The 25,002-nt window shown below is 39.4% G+C and overlaps 1 protein-coding gene across 1 annotated transcript in view; it reads right to left on the reverse strand.

Moving 5' to 3' along the window:
* Window positions 1-25,002, reverse strand: part of pdzd2 (PDZ domain containing 2) — a 71,631-nt gene that overhangs the window by 28,486 nt on the left and 18,143 nt on the right. The window contains exons 2-9 of the mRNA XM_042488919.1: window positions 22,114-22,434; window positions 18,264-18,745; window positions 15,060-15,573; window positions 7,849-7,994; window positions 6,322-6,454; window positions 5,669-5,821; window positions 1,847-1,946; window positions 640-788 (exon numbers count right to left, since the gene is read on the reverse strand). Of these exons, the coding sequence (XP_042344853.1) occupies window positions 640-788; window positions 1,847-1,946; window positions 5,669-5,821; window positions 6,322-6,454; window positions 7,849-7,994; window positions 15,060-15,573; window positions 18,264-18,745; window positions 22,114-22,233 (1,797 nt within the window). The 5' untranslated portion in view covers window positions 22,234-22,434. The remainder of the gene's footprint in view (window positions 1-639; window positions 789-1,846; window positions 1,947-5,668; window positions 5,822-6,321; window positions 6,455-7,848; window positions 7,995-15,059; window positions 15,574-18,263; window positions 18,746-22,113; window positions 22,435-25,002) is intronic.

Consider the following 25,002-nt stretch of genomic DNA (forward strand, 5'->3'; position numbering starts at 1 on the left):
CTGAATCATAGGCCACTATGTTTAGCTATTTGAGCCCTATATAGTATTCTTCCCATTTCCATGCATCAGCTTGTAAGACAGAGGGTTCAGTTACTAATATCAGTATTATATTTTATGATATTATACATGTATTTCTTAAATATTCCGACTGATAATATTTTTATGTGTTTGTTTGTGACTTTAGCTTTTTAATCATAATACGCAGTGTAAGACTGTGGGTGGCCACAAAGAAAAGTTAATTAGTAAGAACATGTATTTGCTGATGATGGTTATTTTTTAAAACAAAATTGCAATCTTCAAACATTGAATGGGTCAACAATTTCAGACACTGGAGCTCTGTTTCCTTTTCCACCTCTTTGCATTTGTTGATTATAGCAAAGTAAATCCACTGAATGACTCAGAGTCACAGTTTGTCTTATCTTCACTGCTCTTCAGATGTGATGGAAAACAAAGAGCTCAGAAGATGTTCCTGAGTTTAGATTTTGAAGCAGCTTCCTGGAATTTGTTGTCTGAAGGGGGCGTGAGGCAACACGTTTGAAGCCTGACTCATTTTTCTTCCACATTATATCATGATAAATTATACAATTCAGCTCACATCTCAACACCTCTACTTGTCTGCAGAGTGATGCATTCACTGACCTGTCTCACTCCAGCAGTGTCCAGCTGTTGAGGTAAGGAGTGTTTGCGTCGGCCAGGCGGGGGCTTCTCCACCATGTCACAGCTGCTCACGCCATTCTCCACAAACAGCTCGTCGTCCTCTCCCACTGACTGCAGCCGACTGCCCCCCCCTGAGTCGCCAAAAAAACAAACCCAGGTCATTTCCTCTGTGCGGAGGCAGTGATTTCAGATTCAGTGTCCATTTGTTTTAAAGAATAACTTTGAATAACATCCTGCATGCAGACACTTTTAAATCAAATGTTAAATATGCACTAGGAGCAAACTGGCAAAGTGAAAATCAGGGTCAGGAAATACCAAAGTCTGAGAGCAGTCGCTGGAGCGCCGCCATGGAAACAGAGCCCTCTATTTCTCTATTACTGATTCTATCTATCAACATGAAGAAATGTACCAATCTAATTAGTTCTTTAGTGTAATGATTATATCTATAAAAAAGCGGATGTGAGTGCCAGAAAAATGTGCATTGTTATATTTTAAGAGCCATAGAGTGATGAAGGTATGACATATTTTTGTAGGCCAACCCAGAAGTTAGCATGGCACTGGTTCCCTCGTCATAAACCTTTTTGAATGGGATTTTGGATTATCGCCAAAAATAAGCTCTGTGACGAACACAAGTTTATGAGACTTACACCTTTTGTTCAGCGTGATAATCTTGACAGATGAACACCACTTTTGTGTGTTTTGAAGCATAAATTAAATGACCAGAAGCAAAAAGCTATTGTTAGGCTACACACTAACTACATCGTGGTCGCACAACTTAAACGTCACCACTACAAACACTGTAAGAACACGTTAAAACACGATCGAAAATAAATAAATAATAATAAAAAGATAAATCTACAAGTTCGAGTGCAACTGTGTAAAGCTGTAATGGCAGACAAGTGAGTTTAATGAATTTCTGTGTCTGGTGTGATGTCATCTGACGTCCCCGATAAACACTGTAGTCCCATTTAGCCACTTGTTAGAAACTGTCTTTTTTAAAGACAAGTAAAATCTTAAAAGTTCAAAAATTGTGTTTAAGAGGACATGTTTTATGTCTAAATATATTTAGCCTGTGTTAATCACAGACCTTTAAAGACATTTTACTGAAAACCCATTCAAAAAAAAAAGAAAGACGTTGAGACAAGGGAACCGGAGGTGCAAAAATCAGCTGTTTGTGTGAGGGACCTACCCTGCGATCGCCCGCACAGTTTCATGGGCGTGGGGCTGCAGCAGGATCCTTTGGGTGCCTCTCCCTGGCTCTGTCCCTCCAGTTTTGCCAAGTTAGTCAACTGTCAGGAAAAAAACACACAAAGTGTTTCAGTTCACCTTAAACAACTGTCTGATATCTGGTGCTTCCACAGAAAAAAACCCTATTGGAACCTGAATCAACATCACTTTTCCTGTGCTGCTTTCAGACGCCTTTCACGACTTTTTCTGCCTTTGAACTCAAGGCAAAGTGCTGTGATTTCCTTCAAAAACATGGAAAATAAAGGCAATGAGCAACTTGAAATGTTCCAAAAACTGCAAGACATTAGATTTAGAGCAAAAATGTCAAGGGGAAGAAAGCTAGGGAAAAACTATGCATAATTATTGTACTTACAGATTCAAAATTGTGCTACAAAATTTTTATAACTTTTCCAGCACTGTTTCCAGGTGTTTTTTTTATCTTTCTGACAAATATAATAATAAAAATATTTCAGGTGATTTCCTTGTACTTTTTAATAATTTCTTGCAGATTCTGGGGTAATTTCTTCTTTCATTGCTCATTTCTCCTTTTTCTTTTTTCTTTTTGTCTTTCTTTCTTAAGATTTTTCAGGTGCTTTTCTTTTGCTTTTCAGTAATTTCTTGCTGATTTTTGGGTAAATTCTTCTTATAGCCCTCATTTTCCTTTTCTTTCTTTCATGTGTTTTTTTTTGATGAATTTTCAGCTAATTTTATTGTAATTCATTTCTTTGTGACTTTTGCTCATTGCATTTCTTTCTTGCCGTCTTTCTTTTGTTCTTTCTCTCTGATTCCTTTTTTCTTTTTTCCTTGGTTCTTCTTTCTTGTGTACGTTTTTTATGAATTTTCAGGTAGTTTTATTGTAATTAATTTCTTTCTGACTTTTGCTCATTGCCTTTCTTTCTTTCTGTCCTTCTTTCTTTCTCTTTTTTTTAATTTTCAGGTGATTTTCTTGTACTTTTTCATATTTTCTTGCTGACTTTGGGGTAATTTCTTCTTTCGTCGCTCATTGCCTTCTTCCCAAGTTTTTGAAAGAAATTCAGCTCATTTGCTCATGTTTCATGTCTCCCTAGCCAGGCCTGTCATGGATTCCAAATTCAAAGAATGGAAAAGTCTCAAAGGAAAATAAAGAATTTATTAGTGCGGGGACAGATTTCTTTACTTTCACTGCCAACACTGCAAAGCTAAAGAACCAAATAATAAGCAGCTTTGTTTTAAAACATATTAATGGATGCTCATTTATACCTTTAATAATATTGATATGCTAATTCATACTTTATAGGCTGTTACCTTCACAATGAGGCTCAAAAATGATTTGTCACTCTAGAAAAAAATGGCTCTTTTGACGATAAAAGGTAGCAGTCCCCTGGTGTCAGTTGCCAGACGAACACCTTGTGTAACTGAAAGGAGTAAACGGAGGTGTGATCAGGATGCATCTTCCATCTGGAGGTAATCCGGATGTGTTCAAATAAAAGTAGAGCCTGGGGCAGAGGCAACACACACTGGAGGGATTATACATCCCATCTGGCCAGGGAACACCTCCTGGAGGAGCCGAAAACAGCAGCCGGAGGGGGAAGACGCCTGGCCTGCTGCCAACACAACCTCTGCCCAAATAACACACTGCCCTCCAGCTGGCCGCACATTCTGCTGTGTGAGGAGGATGCTGCTATCCAACAGACAGGAAGGGACTAACCTAACACACTGACATGATGCATTCCCAGCCCACAACTCTAACCTGTCCACATTATCTGTACATATTCTTAAGGGTACTTTTTTTAAATAAAGTTTGAAGATTTTATGCATGCCTTTTTTAGCCATTACTAATATCATAAATATGTTACTAAAAATGTATTTTATTTGTATCCTAACTCTCCATTTTTAAAAGTGTATTATCTCCCAAATGTTTCAATAAAGCATTTTTATTTGCACGTGAAAAAGCACATCTACATCCATATGAGGAGGAGCCTTTTTTCCTTAAATTGTCCTTAAAATGTCTTAAGAAATAGAAATTAGTAGAAATTATTGTACTTGTTCAGTATACTGATTTTTCATTTAAGATCTTATTTCTAATGAATTGAATTATACTGTCTATATTGATACAAATACATCAATAGATATTTTTACATTCTTAATATGTTTTCATTATACATTATTTTAAAGATTGTTTTATATTTGTTGTTTTTTCATTTTAGCACTTTATTGTTTTATACATTTTTGTTATTTTTGTGTGATTATGTTTGATTTGATTTATTTACGACATATTAAAAATGACAGTGCTATCCATTTCAAGAAAAGGAGACATGCAACAATTATATATATATATGCTATAATAAAAATAAAAAATATATAAAAAGAAGGGACAGGCAGGTAAGGACAAAACTAATTGTGTCAAGAAAAAGAAGAAATCATGAAAAAAAACACACATCATGTTGGACTGTTATAGTAAAATTCTTTTCACAGATTTTTTAAATGATAAAGGAGAAAGTTTAACCAGGTGAGGAGGAAGTGGATTCCATATCTGTTTGTGATAACAAATTGAGATAAAGTGGTTTGTGATTGGGGCGGTTGAAGCTGGAGTGCTTTTCAGGTGGAGTAATTATGCAACTGATTGTTAAAGAAAAAGATGAAAAAAGGGGGGGTGTTATATTTCAAGAACCATGTGCAAATTGAGCAATCTGTTATTTAATCTGATAAATATTGAGTAAGCCAAGTTTGTGAAACAGAGATAATGGATGACCTTTTTCGACCTGAGGAGGTAATGATTCTCACGGCTCGTTTTCTCAACCCGAGAATCGGTTAAGGTTTAGTTTGGTGAGTACTGGCCAAGGTGACGTTGCAATAACTAATAAAAGTATAAATCATAGAATAATAACGATTGAGGGAGATTTTTGTGATTAGAAGATAACGCATTCTTTCAATTACTCCAATGTTTTGTTTTGTGTTTTTGCAATTTTGGATGTAATGAGTGAAATGTGTAATAAGTGAAATGTGACGTCTCCCAGATAGGTTTTCATCTAGTAAACTAGTACACCAAGAATACAAGCTTTTTGTGTTAACTGTCGGGATATTACACAATTCCTTTGTTAAACAACAAGTTAAATATATGTGTCAATGCTTCAGTAATGAACTCAGAAACTATTTGGAGTAGCTCTGCATTTACATTGTCATAACCAGGAGCAGCACTCTTTCAGATCCTAATATTTGACATACTGGAGGTGACAGGGTTAAGATGAAATCCAACAGGAGGCGGTGATGAAACTGGAGGGGGCTTTCGTTAACAACAGGGCTTTTGGAAGCAAAAGCTGGTCCAATTTTCATTTTCATTTTGGCAATTATTTCTATTACAAATCCATTTAATAATATGTATACATATATAACAGCCTTCATAATTCAGTTTAAAGCACTTATTATGAGATCTGTCTCCACAAAACAACATGAATAGACAATTACATTCATCAGCAGATCTCATATTCATGGTCATGGGTTTCTTCTTCATTGGCTGGAGTACTCTCTTTATCAATAAAGCTCCCACCTGCTCAGTGGCCCAGTGCTCAGTGGATTTTTTCCAATACTCAGGGTCCATGTGAGCCAGTGCCCCTTGTAGCGCTCTTTTTAAGAGTACTGTGTTTTAACCCAAACCTAACCCTGACCCACCCACACACACACACACACACACACACACACACCACACACACACACACACACACACACACCACACACACACACACACACACACACACACACACACACACACACACACACACACACGGTACATATGATCTGTGTGTACCAGGTAGGGGTTGTCCAAACTGGTGCTGCTGTTGTTGGTCTGGTGGGAGTCAGAGGAAGCAGTCTGAGACAGGGAGGACAGGGAGTTGCAGGTGCTGACCAGGTCTGGCAGACTGGTGGAGGGGAAACGCTCGAAACCAACTTCTGACTCCTCCTGCAGAGAGAAGAGACAGTGATGTTTTGTTTTGGAAAAGCAGGAGTCTCTTTATGTTCGGTCTTTAGATCCAGCCAGTGTTAGACCTCTACCTGAAGTCTAACCAAAGTTGCCCTCACTATGTCTATATTATTCTATATTCTTTTCCTGGAGAGATGATGATGTGCAGTGCTTGTGTTTGTTGTCAGTGACTCCATTATGGTCTTGACTGCTGTCCATGGAGCTGATTCTTGAGCTTTCTTGAATGTTAACTGACATTTGCACAGAATAGAATTCTTGGAGTCTGGAATTGCACATGTAGCAGATTATCTTCACTTTAGGTGCAACTTTTATTTAAAAAAAAAAAAGCAGTTTGGCACTTGTGTTTGTCCACTTTTGCATTTTGCACTTTGGCACATATGTTGATGTTTAGTTAGAAAAAGCGGCATTTACTGTTTTGTGTGTGTGTGTGTGTGTGTGTGTGTGTGTGTGTGTGTGTGTACGCGTGCACATGCACTTACCCTGCTGGCCACTACCAGCTGGACCAGACCAGTAGTTGAGCGGAGGATAGAAACAGCCTCCTGATGAGTGAGACCCACGAGAGACTGACCATTAATCATCAGCAACTCATCACCAGCATGGAGACGACCATCCCTGAAACATACACATATACATTTAGATAAAAAGCACTTACACACACGCACGCACATGTACACGCGCACACACACACTCTTGCAAACTAAAGCTACTGGATCAGATCCAGAACATGCATTCAGAGAGGCTGCACCCCTTCGTTCCTTTATTATTCCCAAATAGAAAATGTCTTTCAAAATATCTAACTTGGCTCTAACTCTGGATCTGGATTAGCAGTAAAATCAACATAGTGAGACACATTTTCCAGAACTATGAGGGTTACTGTAGGAGCTTAAGGACCTTGAATATTGCAAAAACATCAAAAACGGATACAAAATGAAACAAAATGTCTAACATTGTTTGAGATATTTAGCTATCAAAAATAATAATTAAAAAAAAACAACAACAAAAAACCAAGAATTGAAAACACAGGGTAAGCTTCTGGGAAAGGGATAAAATAATCAGGACATCAAATTAATTAACAGGGAATGTGATAAAAAAAAAAGGCTTGAAAATATAAAAACTTTAACCTCATAAACAAATTGATAACATTTGATTCTACCAAGAACACAGATCGTGATTGTGCTGAAGGGGGTGCAACCATTGACAGTGTTCTACGATTCACTGGGGAGTTCAGATAAAGTTAACCTTTAGGGCGCTTTCATATTACAAATTCACTCACATCACTCTACGCACAAAATGTGCTTTTTTTTTTTTTAATTTTAACCCTTTAAATGCCTGGTTTTTGTCATGATGACACTATGGTTTTAGATGAAAAAAATAACACAGAAAAGAGCAAAAAATGAATTATTTTCAATATACTACATGCTAAGTATGTTTTTTATGATCATGCCTGGGACATGTCATTGATTAGCAGCAACTTTGGTTGTGACAGTGCACCTTGTGTGTTTTCTCCACATGCCAAATATGGTTTTAAAAAAAACCCGACATCATCAGGTGTAAAAATTTAAAAATCTAAAAATGACAATTTCCAAGGCAAAAGCCCAGAATGACACCCAGAAATAGTACAATGCATGTTTTTATGTTTTGATGGTTGTGGGATCAAAAATGTCAGTTTGAATGGGTTTCAATTAAGCATTTTTTTGCACTTAACAGTCTGAATGTAACTATTTATTTTCCACAGCGTTTTTTCAACTTATTGTAGGAGCTGGAAATTCACTGATTAAACAAAATCTTGACAAAATGTATACCATATACATGAACACAGCCAAAATAATCAAAAATGAAGAATGAAAAGTGTGAAAAATGTATAATGGAAAAAAATAAAATAAAAATAATGACAAGCCCATAAAATGCACCAAAAAGTCCCTAAGGGGTAACAGAATATGAGCTGCACATACAAAAACATAGAACCTACACAAACACATTTCTCTTGACGTCAGGACTGACTGTACCTGTGAATGGCGCCCGCCTTCTCCACATGAGCTATAATGATGCCATGAGGGGAGCGCTTAGAGCCGCGCCCCCCTGTTATCTGGATGCCCAGGCCCTCCTCGCCCTTCACCATGTGCATCTTCCAGATGTGGCTGCCCTCTCTGGGCTATAAAGGAGAACAAACAAACATGCATTATAATATATCACATCAGAGTTGAGATATAAATAACATGAAACAAATCACCCATGTGACCATATTGGCTTTGTCAAAATGCAACATGAAAACCAACAACTTGTTAGCAAACTATAAACCCATAATCATGGAAAAATTTCACAGTTAAAAAGGCCGATCCTTGATGATGTTTTTGGCAGGTGCTAGTAGCAACCAAGTGTCAGTAGCCATCAATGCTATTCGCCCAAAACTTAAGTGATATTTTTTAAATGTTGATAAAGCACAATTGTGAGATGACTGTGTTTCCACTGATTGGTGATAGCCTTATTTGGTAAAATTTGGCATATTTGGCAAAATTGCAATGGAAACACTATTTTGGCTTTTTTTTTAGGTCACATGATGCTATGGCTATGTGCTTGTCAGTAGGAACTGGCTCACTCATGATGCAGCAGGAGCTACAAGAGGTGTTACTGCATCACATAAAGTTGAGAGGATCAGCCAGAAGTTTTGAATCCACAATTCCTCTGTGAAATAGTGGACTATTACCTCCCAAAATTCCCTCACATGTGGCCGCTCCCACTAATAAGGGGCTTGCCTTTCCATTATTGGGGCAGCTGTGGCTCAGAGGTAGAATGGGTCAGTGGTTCCATCCCCGGCTCCTCTAGTCAACATGTTGAAGTATCCTTGGGCAAGACACTGAACCCCAAATTGCATCGTCAGAGTGTGAGTGTGTATGAATTGTTATTGAGTAGCAGGTGGCATGTATGGCCTTGGCCACCAGTGTGTGAATGGGTGTGTTGATGGGTGAAAGTGATATGTAGTGTGAAAGCACTTTGAGTGGTCAAACGACTAGAGAAGCATTATACAAGTCCAGTCCATTTACTATTTATTTACCATTATGGCTCCATAACACGCCTACATGGCCTTGGATTGGATATAATGATGGCTAGTGTGGTGGCTGCAATAGAAATAAAGCTGCTAATGTTTTGAACATCCTTCCACATGCTTCCTTGGAATGTTATAGCAAGAGGAGGAGTCTCAGAACATCACTCAGAGGAAACAGTCATCACGCAATTGTGTTTTAATGACATTTTAAAAACATTGCTTGAGTTTTGCACAAATCTGTAATGGAAACCTGCCTATTGATGGAGGACTGGAGCTGCTCCTGCTGTTCTGGTGTTTTCACTGCATAGCACCTGCAGACTTTGTGTAAGAGCAGGACTTTGTGATGAAGACTTGAAATGAATGCTTTTTTCACAAACAGGAAGAACTTTCAAAAGATATCTTTGGGCTCATTGTATGGCACCTGCTCCACTAAGACCCAGCACCCAAAACCTGGCCATGCTTTGCTGATCTTTCTGCTTGCGTGATTAAAATAGGGCCCCCATGTCTTGTTTAACCTCTTCACTGCCACTGCTTGTGGCTTTATCAGCCATTTTGATGACTTGTGCACCTAAAAGGATTTATGTAAGAGAGTTCATCTCCATGTAGGGCATGAACATGCTGGCTACAGACATTACACTTTATTTACAATCCCTGTGATGTGCTGGGATGATACGCCAGCTGTCTGTCCCAATCCTCTGACCCACATGTTAAACCACTATCCCATCACGCTCTGGTTTCCTCAGACCAGTTGTGCAGGCTGGTGATCCCGTTAATCCTCTCAGACATCTGCACTCAGATCTGTGGACCCCTCAACACCTGGCTGCTGCACCTGATCACGGAACCCAAGTTTGATACATTGACACAGTATGTGGCTGATGAAAGTACATTAACAGTCCATTTACATGCACATTTTAGTGGCACTATGGTTACAGCTCGATTAGGCCATTTGACTGGACTCCTGTCCTTGTCCCAGTGTACAAGCACTGGGGGAGAATTCATGTATTGACAGTAGCATGTCCACTAGTTCATGAGGTGGAGATCTGCCCTCTTTCAGCTAGTTGCTATAGAGCTATAATATTTATTCAGCAATGACTCACACAATTTCTATTTGCAATATTTAAATAATCAAGCAGGACTGAGCAAACTCTGCCTTCACTGATTAGTTTGAAGCCACCTTCAAACTAATCAATGGGGGGGGGGGTTTAAAGATGTTTTATAGATAAAAGTTTTTATTATTATTATTATTATTGCTGTTGTTCAAACAGCAGCCTTAGAACTCATCCACACTAATATGTTTACATTTCACAACAGTGTTTTAAACCAACAACAGTTACCACACCCATCACAGGACCACTCATGTACACTAGGCATGCGTGTAAACAGGAAGCAGACAGTCGACTCTGGTTGGTTGCTTATTGACAGAAAATACTACGGAGATGGTGAAAAGTAAGACAGAGATGACTTTGCAGCAGAACACCAACTGGGAGTCATGGCAAAGATAATAGACAGCATATCAGAGCAGTACTAGGACTTCAGTACTAGGACATCGCTTTGTCCAGCAATCGAGCATTATCCATCGCTGGGCGAAGTCAAGACCTCACCGTAATGTTTTGGCTTGACACGTTGTGACTGATAAGATCATTCAGCAAACATGTGTGATTGCATCATTGCCCATCAGACTAAAAAACAACTCCAGAGTTTTCAAACTAAAACAGGGTCAGCAACATTTTTAAAGATCTCTGTTTCTCTGTAAACACAGCAATAGTTACGCATTTCAAAACAAAAACAAAAAAAATGTTTTTGTATCAATATAGCCTGAGGAAAGCTGTGGTTGTCACTGCTGACAGATTCCAGTCTACAGCTCTGAACATTCAGTGAAAATCAACCACAAGCCAAGAGTCTAGTTTTACGCAATGGATGGATTAAATGAGCTGGAGACTGGAGAATGAGCTTTTCTACTAATTCACTAGTGGCCAAAAGTACTACTGAAATAAAGTAAAATAGAATAAAATAAATGTAAAGAAGTGTTAGGTCGGTTGGGCAGATAGCCGAGGGCAGTGCTCACATAACACACAATCAAAGCAGAAGAGACTGAACTGCCCTGCATGAGAAATTAGTAAAAAGGGACACAAGCAATGGTTGATGCTGCTTTTGGGTTTTTTATGCACTCCAACATTCACACTGACGTAAAATATTCATCTACTCTCATTTAATTATCTTTATTTTGTTCTGATTTGCAAATCGGTGCCAGGTGAATCATTTCTAATTGCATGTTGCAGGCTTCCTTTGCTCTAGTTGTGATATTATTAAGTGGTCTGTTCGGTTTACAAATAAATAAGACCACACCAAATACATGACATTTGAAATTAACCATTGACAAAAAAGACATTTTATCAAAAAGAATCCCATGGTCAGTGCTTATTTGGCTCATTCAGTGTGGTAAAGGGTGGATTTTACAGCTGATGACCAGTGTGAATCCCTGTCCGTCCCACTGCTAATATAGTCCTCTTAACCCCACCCCGCCTCCTACTGCACTCCATCAACAATGCGACCCACTACTCAGCACACAGCAGCTCTGTGCTCAAAAGAAAACAGAGAGCGACCGTCTTTTCTGATGCTAATCAATTCCAAGTGTTGGACGATGGCTGAGGAAGCTTTGATGCCTCGTGTCTTATTCTCTCTGGATCAGCTTCATTACTGATGTGCAGAGAAGGTAGTGTAGTTAGGTCTAACATCACAAGTGAAACGTATGGAATGACTAAGAACTGTATTAAATTAGTTTGGTCACTGTGGGGCAGAAAAACATTTACACATCCTAACAAATACAAACCATGTATTTTAAGTAGAGGTAATATTTCCCAGATCCCTTTTATTTAGTGATGTCATCAGATGAGTTGAAACCACAGACTGTATAATTAGAATCTTTAAATTAAAAAATCTTTACATACAGTCGATGGTTGAAACCCATCTGTAAAACTTTTACTGTAAGTTTTTGTTTGGTTGGTCCTGAAATATGTGACACCTAATTAAGCATGGATGGTTTTAATCTTCTGTTTGGACGACTCTGCACTAAAAACCATCTTATCTGAATGTGAATCAAGTGGTTTAATCGCCATCAAATATAATGCTTACTAAATATACATGCTCACTATCCACCCTGACCCCCTCCCTACACCTTCTGTGCAGACGTCACACTTCCTGGATTAGTAAAAATGTTACAAAAGGCGAAAAAGCTCTGCATAGCTGTGAAATTACCAACCCAATCACTAGAGAAAACGTTGGCATGGTACGTTTCTTCACTGCAGTAAAGATCAGGACAGTACTCTGAGAACTTTTTTATCGCCACACTGATGTTTCAGGCCAGACACCCTTCTTCAGTGTATAGATCTGGCAATATTACACAGGACGGCCACAGCTGGGGTTAATAAAAGTCACCATATCAAAACAAAGACTGTGCATCTCAGCAGGGGGAACCTATATTTTTTCAAGGCACAGAATCAAAGTAATTTGTCATTTCTTATGTACTTCCATCATAAAGAAAAAATATGTATACTGGATGAATAATATAGGAAACAAGCAAATGGAATCTCCTTACTCAACCCATTAAGGTATGAGGGTGTCAAGGTGATGTAATCAGTATGTCTCTCTTTTGAGGAGGATTTCATCTCTGTTGCCTCCTCTCCGTGGCATCTTCGCTGTCTCTCTGACCACGTACTGCTGTACACTCAAAGTGCGTTTCACATTTCTGAACTGTCTAGCCACCGATGATTTCTAATTGTTTTTTATGTATGAATGTTCTATGTTCACAGATCCTTGTTTGTAACTCTCTTTTTGTTTTACCAACATACATGGACATTTTTAACAAATAAACATTATGTTATGTGTTATGTTTCTGCAAACCACAGCAATGTTACAATAGCACATCATTTTGTAGTGAATACAATGAGACTTTACATTTCAGTAACAACATAAACTTGTTGGGTTTAGGCACAAAAACCACTTAGTTATGGTTAGAAAAAGATCATGTTTTGACTTAAAATATTTATGTTTGGTGGCACAAAAGCCGCTAGAAAAGCAGGGACAGGTTAAGAGGCTAAAGCGCCAGTCAAACGCAGGAAAGGGTTGCTGGAGTTATTTGTTGGTCGTGAACAGTAGTTTGCAGCTTGCCTCAGTGACACAACATCCATCAGCTTCTGCAATTCTCAATGACAAAGTCAGCTTTATACTATGTCACTTTAGAAAGGTTGATACGATTCGTATGAAATGTACAAATGTAACATGTTTGTGGTTTGCAGAAATGTACAATGCCAACGTTTTCCTCTGGTGACCTGGCTGAGAATTAATGATAATGACGTGGTTCCTCTGTGGTGATTTGGGAATTATTTGGAGTGCTTGGGACTGTCTGGTGTGTTGGCTTGTGGTGGGTCTCCCTCTCTGTTGCTATGTTGCAGGGGCTGGGCGTGGCTCACTTCCTCACCTGCACCTCATCTGCATTCAGCCCCTCGGCATATATTCTCCAGCTTCGCTCATCTTTGGCGCCAGATTGTTCCACCTGACACGTGGTAGATTGGCCATCTCATTTTGAGATTTCTCTTGAGAACTTTGTTGGATTTTTTTGAACAAGAACTTTTGTGCTGTCTATTTGTGTTTGCTTTTTCCAGTGCCTACCTCCAGCAAGCTCCAGCGCCCTAATGCCCAGCCTCTCGCCCCTGTGTTCTGCCACTCGCTTCCTCCATCACTCCGAACTCCACCACCCCCCAACCTCACCAGCCTCACCCGCCTTCCCAACCTCTGCAATCTCCCTTCCCTGCATTCCCTTTTCCCCCACTTACGATCATTAAACCCATTATTTGTTCACTTCCAACTGTCTGTGTCTTTGCTCCTGGGTCCTCCCAGCTTTCATTTGAGCTGAAATAAAATGCATGTATTTTTTAATGAAAAAAGTTAAAAATACACATCCATAAAAATGGTGAAGAAGATGCCGGAGCCACATTCAAGTGCAAACACTTGACAGAGGAGGGTCTTCGCTCTTCAGCACCCTTTACGGCTATTTTCAAGCTACATGCTCTTCTTCAGCTGTGTAATGATTTTTTCATGTACCTTATATCTTTTATCTTGAAGCTTTATGTTGACTTGGTGCATCTCATTGTTTAAAGTTAAAAATATTAAATTCAACATTTTCATTTTCTTGGCTTGATGTAGAATAGCAACCTCAGAATAAAATTCTCTAAAAAAAGGTGTGACTGAAGCCTCTTTCCCACTGCACAAAAAACCTGCTAAAACCTGCTAACATCTGGCTTTGTAATGTAATGGGAAAGGTTGCAATCAGCATTCACATCCACATAAAATGACTGCATTTTTCACGGGAAGTTTCTCTCAAAAATACGCAAAAAACATAATGAGCAACTGAAAAAAAAATTGGCAAAAGATGACAAGAAAATGATCTAAAAGTTAGCTGGGAAAGCAGTTCTGGATATTTAAAAAAAAGAAGGCAAAAATGACCAAAAAATTACACTATTAATCCTCTTAATTATAGATTAAAATTATGTCACAGAAAAATAATATTTTTAGGACTTTCTTGGGATAATTTTCTTGTTTGTTTGGTTTTTTTTACTGTTTTTTGTGCTTATTTTCACCAAATCTTCTTCAAACTTTTTAGTACTTTCTTGCTATTTCTTTAAGCCATTTGTTGTTAAGTTCCTTGCCGTCCTCTTTCAAAATTCACAAAATTCAAGCCAATTTTCTCAGGTATCAAAGGGTTAACTGGCAAGATGCAATGACCCACCACCACAAAATACTGTCTGTTTCTGCCCAAGAAGCGCTCAAACATGAGATAAACAAGAATAACCACCATGAAGTTTTCACTTCCATGCTGCTTTCTGATTATGAACCTGCTCTCTGGCCTCTCTTTGACGTTGAATGTGACACACCAGTAAATCCACATGCACACAGAAAAGCATACTGACCTGTTGCAGAGCCGTGTACACAGCTCAGCTCTAATGGCTATGGGAAAGCAGTCTATAGCCTGTTTTTTTGCTGGTTTAGACATGTTTAAAAACATATGTACACGTACACCAGCGTACAGTTTTTTGGAAAGGGGTATGAGAGAGTGTGATGTCTCACTTGTCCCCTGTGATTGTGCATGAAGCCCTGTATATGAGCGGCATGTCTTACCTGACTTGAAGGTTCACTGCTGAAAGAATCCATTTTGCATTCTATCAGCTGACTGTGACACCTCGCAGGCAGCGTGGCAGTGCCTCCACTATGTAGGCGCTGAGGAACAGTCCTCCCCCGAGGAAAGGTGTCTGGGCTCTCCTCAGTGGGTTTCTGTGGGGAGAAGATGCAGCCTGAGTCGTCTCCTGGAGGACTGACTCCTGCATCAGTGGCAATAGCAGAGTTGTAGCCGTTGTTCCAGCTCTGGAGGTCATAGTCAGTACTGTCCCGATTGTCTCGGTTAAAGGACGATCGTGAAATGACACCAAATTTGCGCGTGCGTTTGCAGTTTGCAGAGCCGTCAGGGTGCTCGGAGGTAGTTGCGGCCTGCTGCTGCTCTTCCCAGCTGTCAATGCTGACAGAGGGGCTGATGCTGCCGTTGATGTTACAGGGAGGAAGAGGCGCCTTTCGCTTGACTCGCCGCAGCATGATCAGGTTGATACAGCCTCCATTCCAACACTGGTCAGCCAAATAACTGTAAAAAAACAAACAAAAAAAAAACCAGAATGCTCTCACTACATCCAGGCTTAAATAACATAAGGCCTTATATGTCCTCACTAGGGCTGCAAAGGAACTACAAAAATTAATATAATTAATGACATGGTCTGTGAGTAATTCATTGAAATTAATCGCATACATCAAATTTTGCTGTGAAAGTATATAAAATTAAATTCACTTTTTTTTCTCCACTCATTTCTGAGGTCGTGCAGCTCCTGCAATGTCATCAACATGGCCCCTGCAAATTTTTCAAAATAAAATGCCTTGTGTCAACAACTGATGGGATTCTGTCCAAAGAAACATTGTCAAAGGGACTTTTATTTTGAAACGAAAGAAGGGAAGTTTGAGTAAAACAGACATCTTTGTATTTCCTGTGTCAAAAGTGTCAATATAATCACCAAAGCACCATGTTCACTGTCTGTTTCTGCTAACAGCCATGCACAGCATTTGGGAAAAAAATCAGCAATCAGATGTTTTTTGCTAATTTTGGGGTAATTTCTTTTACTAACTGTTGTGAAACTTTTGTTTTTGCAACAGTGCACATGTCAGACAGAGCTGGATGTCATGTTCAACCACCGTGAGTTCTAAAAGCTCTCTATCTTCACTCCCACACGCTGGAAACACCCCAGCCTGGAACCGGTCCACGAAACTGCAGCCCATACTGCATATTACAGAGGAGGAAAACAGACAGAAGGAAATGTATCTGTTTTGAAGTGGTACTTTTAAATGACATTCAAACAGGGCTTAAAATTCTCCATTATTAAAGCTGTGGACCTCTGTGACATCACCTCAGCTCCCTGCCTGCTCTGCTCTGAGGGGCTGTTGAATTTGTCATGGTGCTCTCAAAGCTAAATCTGTGTCTTGTAGCACAGTGACTGTGGTTAGCATTAAATGTCTTCACAGTGCTGTTACAAAACAGATCTGTGAGAAACCTACCAGACCCATAGACTGTATATAAAGATGGACAACACGGCCCCCACTTCCCCCCCGCTATGCTGAAGTGAGGTTCAAGATATGGGCATTGCAATCTTGTGACGGTGATGTAATTGAGAGCCAGAGTCTGCACCGTAGCGACATCCACGGTGGGGACTGCCACCAAAACTCCCGACTGAACAATCGCTAGCAGCTCCATTGAATGTGAGCACTCAGATTGGCTGTCACAGCTGTCAAAAAATCATTTTGTATAATTTAATAACTCACTAAAACTGAACTCATCATAAAAACAAACACTTGAACAAACATCAGGTTGATGGGAGCTACCTTCAGTGACAGACACCATCTTTGTGAAAAATTTGTTTTGCATGTACTTTGAGTTTTTAGTTTGGCCTATCACCATTCACTAACATGGAGGGGTGGGCTTTATGAGCTACACTGCAGTCAGACACCAGGGGGCGATCCAGATTGAAAAGTTTCTCTTTTGGGGAGCTGTCATGTTGTCCATCTTTATATACAGTCTATGATCATACCCAACACGGATAGATTCATTTTCAAAAAGATGAGAGGTTATCAAACAGGACTCAACGATCATCAGACTCCTTTCAATGGACCTTTAACAACACCTGCTCCTGACAGGAGTATTGCGTTGTTATGACAACTTGCTGTCCTGTATTAAAAGCACAATCCAGGATCTCAACGTGGATGGAGTGTTCGCATCATTTGAACAATTAGCAATGAAATATAAATTTCCACATACCCACTTCTTTTTGCAACTGAGGGACTTGGTCAAGAAACAATATCACTCTTTTCCTGATATACCTTAAAGTAGACCCACTGACAGTCTGCTGTCTCTTGATGTAGATAAGAAAGGCTTAATCTCCTAGATTCATGGAGTCATCTCAGAGATAAACATTCATTTCCTAGATCCACTTAGAATACAATGAGAGCAGGATTAAGGCCTTCAGCTTTTGGATGAAACCTGGGACTTGATTCTCAAGCAAATAAATCTCTCCCTGTGGCAGATTCGGGCTCATGCAGTTTAAAATCGTACATTGAACTCAACCTTCCAAGGCAAAATGTATCCAAACTTAGATGCCACGTGACAGAAGGTAAATATGCGCCAGCCAGATCAATTCATATGTTTTGGTCGAGCTCAAGTCTATGTTCCTTTTGGGGTTCAATCTTTTAATTCTTGAGCAAAGCTTACAACATGGTAGTTGATCCAGATCCCCTGACTGACATTTTCAGTGTAAAACCACAGGCTGCTGCCTGATGGGAACTTCTTTTTTTTTAAAGATATTTTGGGGGGCTTTTATAGCCTTTATTTGACAGGACAGCTGGAGAGTTGACAGGAAATGGGGGTGAGAGAGAGTGGGGATGACATGCAGCAAAGGGCCACCAGTCAGACTCGAACCCACAGCCGCTGCGACGAGGACACACAGCCTCTGAACATGGGGGGCACGTTCTACCAACTGAGCTACCTGGCACCTGGGAACTTCTATAATGTGACTGCCTTTACCTATTTGCTAGCCCACAAACCCATTTTGCTTAATTGGAAAAATCCCAAACCCACACAGGGTGGCTAAGGGATGTCACGTTCCATCTAGGCGTGTAGGAGTATGGAGCAACAGGTATAATGTTTACTTTCAGGGTTCAAAGGTTAAAATGCTTCTGAAAGCAGCACAAGAAAGCGATGTAGCTCCAGGTTCTTAAATGGTTAAGCAGTCTTACCTGGCTCCACTGACATCCACTCCCACCATCAGCTGGCCGTTGAGTGACAGCAGCTCGTCTCTCAGTTTGATCCCCCCGCAGCGGGCTGCCGGGCTCCTCTTCCTCACCTCTGTCACCCAGATGCAGCCCACATCCATGATGGGCCCCTGGTCCCTCCTCCTCCTCGGACCTCCTCCCTTTTTTCTTCCGTCAGGGTCTCCAAAAATAGGGATGTTCCCAAAGCTGAGGCCAAACTCAGCGGTGTCGCTCTCGTCTTTGCTGAGGGAGACGGCGTGAACCTCGACGTCCAGCCCCTCCCTGCAGGAGGACGGGCTGGCTGACAGAGCCGCGTCGCTCTCCATGAAGTTGAATTTAATATACTCCACCAACTTCTGAATGGCAGCCAGACACAGGGACATGTCCTCCACAGAGACACTGTTAGCACTGCTGCTGCTGCACACACTGTCCCCCTCCCCATTCTGGTACAAGTCCTGATCCACATGCTGCAGGAGGAAGAAGAAGAGAAGCGCAATAAACAGGTGAAGGAAGCAGGATGATAACAGGATTTCCTACACATTCATTAAGGTCACGTTTAGATGAGAACAGCCCTACTAAAAATGGAAAAGTCCTTCCCTTGTGTTTAAAAAAAAAGAATTGCACAAACACAGAAATTACCTAAAAAGAAGTGTTGAGCAGCTTAAGGAGAAATGACCTAAAAATTAGCAAGAAATTAGTAAAGCTATCAAAAGATTACTTAAAAATAAAAAATAAAATGTACACATGTACAAAATCTAAATTTAATTTTACATTTTATATTTATAAGTTGATAAATCAGTGCCAGAGTTCTCTTTCTCACAACAACATCTGACAGAACATGTTTTCACCAACAAAACTTATGAGACACAGCCGAAACAGTGACAAAACAGGCTTTAACTTGAAGAACAAGGCTGGTGATCTGTATTTTTCTCAGTATCAACAAACCTGATGAAAATGACCAAAACCAGCAATGTGTTCTTCCCTGAATATTTCCTGATTTCCATACTCTGTCTGTCACCCTCAGCCCCTAGAAAATGGATTTTTGGCTGAGAATTACTTCAATCAAATCATTCTCCTAATTTCTATGTAGTCCGTGTACATGCAATATCAGCACACAGACGTGCTGACCAGAGGACAAATGTCCTTTTATGAAGTAAAGATGTTTGTTAATGAAGCTTTCTAAAGTGTCCTTCAGACAAACACATATATATATATATATATATATATATATATATATACACACACACACACAGGCTGAGACCTGCTTCAGACAGAATGTGACCACAGGTCATTTTCCATGAATAGATATCACAGACAATGACACTTCCTGTTTACACTTCAGAGTTATACATAGGGCCGGATTTTGGGATTTTGGGACCATAAGCACACTTAGGTATGGGGCCTTCATCGGGCCACATGTCACACTTTGTCTGTCTTGATGGTGACACTTAGCAGCGGTGCAAGAAGAACTTTCAGTTTAGAAAAAAACTACAAATACCTCACTATAAAAAATACTATGTGAAAAATACTATGTGTACTTAAAGAGTGCTTAAATATTATCAGCAAAGTGCACATATGTTTACTTAAGCTTTTACTAAATAGGTTCAATCATGTGAGTTTTATTTTGTTTCAAAAGTTTATCTCATTACAGGGTCCATGCATATTTTTACCAATCCATTTCCATGACTTTCTCATGACTTTGAGACAAATTTTAAAGACCAAACATTGCATGAAATGACCATCGATACCTTTCAAAAATGGTTAACTAAGATCAGGATTAGAAATGTATACTTTAATATAACTTAGGGTCTGTTATGTATGAGGGGGGAGGGGTTGGTGCAAAAAGGGGGAGGCATGTCAAATAATTTTTTTAAGGACTGGGGAGGGACTTATGTTTTGGGTTTTTTTTGGTTAGTAGAGAGGCATAGACCTTTAGACCAGTGGTCCTTGAACACATCCTGTGCAACAGAATTCCATGACTTTTCCAAAACTTTCACTGTATATTTAGTTTTTCAAAACTTTTCCAGGCCTGGAAAATCGCTATTGGCAAATTCCATGACTTTTCCAGGTTTTTCAGAACTGTACGGACACTGTACTGTACTTTTTATTAGCTGTTATGGGGCAGCATACTCATTCCTCCATGACTGAACAAAATATTTTGCTGTGTATCTCATCATGAGAAACCTTTTTTTGTTCTCACAAGACCTTTTCACATTATAACGAGACATTTTTCATGTAATGATATATTTTCTTAGATGCTAAACTGTTCACCTTTGATAAGACTTACAACACATCAGTTTATTTTGCTATATTCAAAACCCCATGGATTTCATTCCAACTAACTTTCCCATCATAAAATAAACTGTTGTAGTGAGAAAATTCCACATGGCGAGTAAATGGAGAGACTGCAGTCTACACCGGCTGGACAAAAACCACAGCGGCTGCTTTAAATATGGTTTGAGTTGTAAAGTTGATGCCTGAGAAGCAGCCAGTTAAAGTACCATCAGGGTCACAGCGGGGCTGGAGCCTGTCCGACAACGAAGGAGTGGGTACATCCTGGACCAGTGTAATCACAGGGTGGACATGGACAGACAGACACACTCAGATACACATCTACAGCCCACTTTTACTGGGGTTACTAGTTAACCCTTTGAAACCTGGAGCCACATCACTTTTCTTATGCTTTTCAGATACCTCTCACTAATGTTTAAACCTTTGAACACTGAGCAAACTTGTGCTATTTCTTTCAAAAACTTGGGAAAAAAGGCAATGAGGAACTAAGCAACAAATGTCACACAAATTGCAAGATTTAGTAGATTTAGCACATTTTTAAAAAAAAGTTAGAAAACGATGTTTATATTGATCTTAATTACACACTTGAAGGTATTTTACAGAATCATTGTAATTTTTATCACTTCTTTGTGTTTGTATGTGTTTTATTTATTTATTTATTTTCCTAATTTTCAAGTAATTTTTTTGTAGCTTTACTAATGTCTTGATAATTTTTGGGCCATTTCCTCTTAAGCTGCTTAATGCCTTCTTCCCGTGTTTTTTGAAGGTTTGCTCAGGTTTCAAAGGGTTAAAAATCCTGAAACACTGCATGGTTCCCTTTCGTGGTTTTATTCATCTCAAAAACTATTTACTGACTCAATAACTAACGAACCATTTATATTGATAGTTTTGCAGGGTGTCTTCTTTAGACAGATTTTAGCCCCATTTTTCAACGATCTGTCTGATATCAGTGTGACGGAACAGATGTTTTCATTTGGACCAATACAGCTGTCTACACTGAGAGTTAGTTAAGGTTAAAAATGTTCGACAAATTGCAAGAAATTAGTGGATCCACAATTTTTTTTTTTAAAGTTAGAGAAAACAAGGAAAAAGAAAAAAGTGAGGGAAAAAATAAACAATCAATTATCATAGTTACACATTTAAAATTCTGTACAAGATTATTCAAAAAATTTTAAGTGAGTATTTTAAAGTATTTTTTAAACTAATTTTCATGTAATTTTCTTGTTTTTGTTTTGTTTTTTTGTTTTTTTACAAATTTCTTACTGATTTTTGGGTCATTTTTTCTTTCATTGCTTATTGCTTTTTCCCATGTTTTGAGAGAAATCAAGACAAGTTTGTCACGTATTTGTTGAACAAGATTCATTGGTTTTGTAAAATAAAATATCTTATTACGTGAAAAGAACTAGTAAAAATGAGAATGGTTTCTTATGAGACACTGAGCAGGTTTATTGGTGGCATATGGTGGCAGCAATATGTCTCTGTATGTTGTGTTTTGAGAGTCCATATAAAAGCAAAAAGACAGGAGGATGAAGGGATGACGTACCTTGTAGGCAGAGTTGTCTTGATTCAGGTTGTGGTCCTGCTGTGACCGTGTGGTCTGAGCCCTGTGCCAGTTCTCCAGCAGTGGGAGGATGCTGAGGGCGTTGTCCTGAGTGATGGGCATCCTGGCATCCTGGGCCTGTTGGGGGTCCCTCACTAACAGACACTCTGATGCTTCCAAAAGTCAGTGCAGGACCAGGAACCAACGAGGGCTGACGGCCCCAAATCCATCTCTGAAAGAGGGGGGCTCAGATTTCCAGATGAGCCAGGGTGGAAAATATTGGATGACTGGCTGGATGTGTCTGCTGCAGCTTCAGGCCATTTCCTAAAGACAACACAAGAACATGCCACATTACAGCAGTACATAAATAACATATAACATGCAAAAGATTTAGCCACATTCATGCATTTTCTAGAGGATCTCACAATCAGCACAGTTTCAAGGTGGACATCTAAGATTAGAGTCACCAACCACATGGAAGGTTTTCTTGTTTTGTTTTTGTTTTTTAATGATGTCATAGTGAAGCTGACCTTTAACCTCTTAAATATAAAATGTCATCATTTCATCCTATCAGACACGCTGAAATTTTGTCATAATTCGCTTAGGAATTCCTGAATTATGGGCAAAAACATGTTTTATGAGGTCAAAGTGACCTTTGACCTCTGACCACCAGATTCCAATCAGTTGAATTTCTTTACGTTTTGAATGCAAAACGTAAAAAAAATTCTCTCATAGTGTTCTTGAGATATCACATTCACAAGACTGAAACAGACAAAGGTCACAGTAACGTTGACTTTTGACCTTCCACCACTGAAACCTAATCACGTCATCCTTGAGCAGAAGGGAATGTTTGTGCCAAATTTGAAAAAAATTCTCTCATGGCATTCTTGAGATATTGCATTCATAAAAATAAGACCAATAATGTCACAACAATCTTGATACTGAAGTCCCAAAATTAAATCAGTTCATCCTTGAGTCCGAGTGGACATTTGTGCCGAATGTGAAGTTTGCCAGCACTGCAGCCCATGATATAAAAGAAGAAAGAGAAAGAGAAAATGTGCGTATTACTCTCAACGAACACCAAGGACAGCAGTCTGCAATACATGCAAAGAAAGTGTCAGCATGGGAGGAACTTTTACTTTGTAAAACCTCAGGGAGATATTTTAATTTATTCATTTTCTATTTCACTGAACCAAATTAATTGGTGGGAACTTGCCATATATGATTTTGATTAAAAACTTGCTAAAGGCATTTATACAAAGTTTTGTGTAGGAGCTTGTCATATTCCAAATTCTAAATTTTGTCAGAAATATTTTCATTGTTATTGCAAAAGCATATAGGTTCCACACTTTGGTTATCGGTCTTATTAACTACTAATAATCGGTACTGGTATCGGCCCTGAGCCCTGAGAAACCAATATCAGTAGACCCCTAGTTCATGCACACCTGAGGGTAAGAAAAACTGAGTTGTAAACCGCATCCTGTTTAGGGCCCCCATAAATCTAGAGCCGTCCCTGTTGTTAACTTTCACTTTATCTGAGGTTGAGCCATGAAAACACTTTTTAAGTGTTTGTTATTGTGGAAACAGTTTATTTATGCCAACTCTATTTATTTATAGTGCATCCTGAAATACACCAAAACTAAAAAAAAGTTGTTGGACCAAACCAACAACTGCCTGCATGATAAGAAAGAAATCTATAAAAGTATTCTTAACTTCTTTAAATTATTGTTATTCTTTGGTATTGGCTGACAGTAATGTTAAGCTTGTTATCAATGGTGTGAAACACACTAAACAAGCTCAGTCCTCCAGGGGCCCAATTCACAATGACAGGCTCCTAAGTGAGGAATCTGGGTTGACCCTTCATCCTCATGCTTAACTACAGACGGGGAGCTGAGCACAGCCACATCTGTGGCAGATATAGACAAAAACGCAGGCTACCATGAGACCACACTTTAATGACTATGCAGAGCTCGGGCTTCAAATAAACTGTTGGTCTTTGTGGTACCATCTGCCTCGACTATTCCTGTACACTGCAGCTGAAGGCAAACAGGGCCTGCCCTACTCTGGCCTAAGCTGAACCACCGACTAGAAGAACGGGGAATGCGAGTTTGCAAGGAATTAGTGGGAGTGAAGGTATGGCACAACTGCTGGGACATTTCAAAATGTGATATCAGGAGGTGAAGAAGGCAGTTACAGTCTTATAATAGATGACTAAAGGGAAGAAGTCCAAGAGATGAGAAGGGCTTTTCTGGGTTTAGCTAAATATGCACAGTTCTTAAAGGGTAGCTCCTCCCATTTGGGGGGAGATAAACCAAAAGCCACATGTTTTACACATTGGGCCTCATGCAGCAACGTTCTCTTAAATTTCTATGAATTTTTTGTTAAGAGAAAATATAAGAGAAGTCAACTCCAGATGCACAAAATGCTCTTAACCATCCAAATCTGCTCTGACCAGCTGTGCTCAGTGATGAATCCAACTGATCATAAGTTACCGATTTACATTGGTAACACCCATAGACAGTATATAAAGATGGATGACACAAACCCACTTCCCCCCACTATGCTGATGTGAGGTGAAAATATCGGAGATACGGGCATTGCTATTTTGCAAGGATGATGTCATTGAGAGCCAAAAGCTTGGACAGTAGTGATATCCATGGTGGGGGAATTCCCGCCAAAACACCCGTCTAACTAATTGCGAGTAGCTCCACTGAAAGGGAGCGCACAGATTGACTGTCACAGCTGTCAATCATGGTGGAAAATCCCATTTTCGTATAATTGAATAACTCATCAAAACAGAACTTATGAAAACAAACACTTGGGTATTAGGAACTACCTTCAGTGACAGAAACCATGTTTGAGGAAAATTTATTTTGCGTGTACTTAGAGTTT

This window comes from Plectropomus leopardus, chromosome 6 (assembly GCF_008729295.1).
Source record: "Plectropomus leopardus isolate mb chromosome 6, YSFRI_Pleo_2.0, whole genome shotgun sequence".
In the NCBI taxonomy this organism is placed as follows: Eukaryota; Metazoa; Chordata; class Actinopteri; order Perciformes; family Serranidae; genus Plectropomus; species Plectropomus leopardus.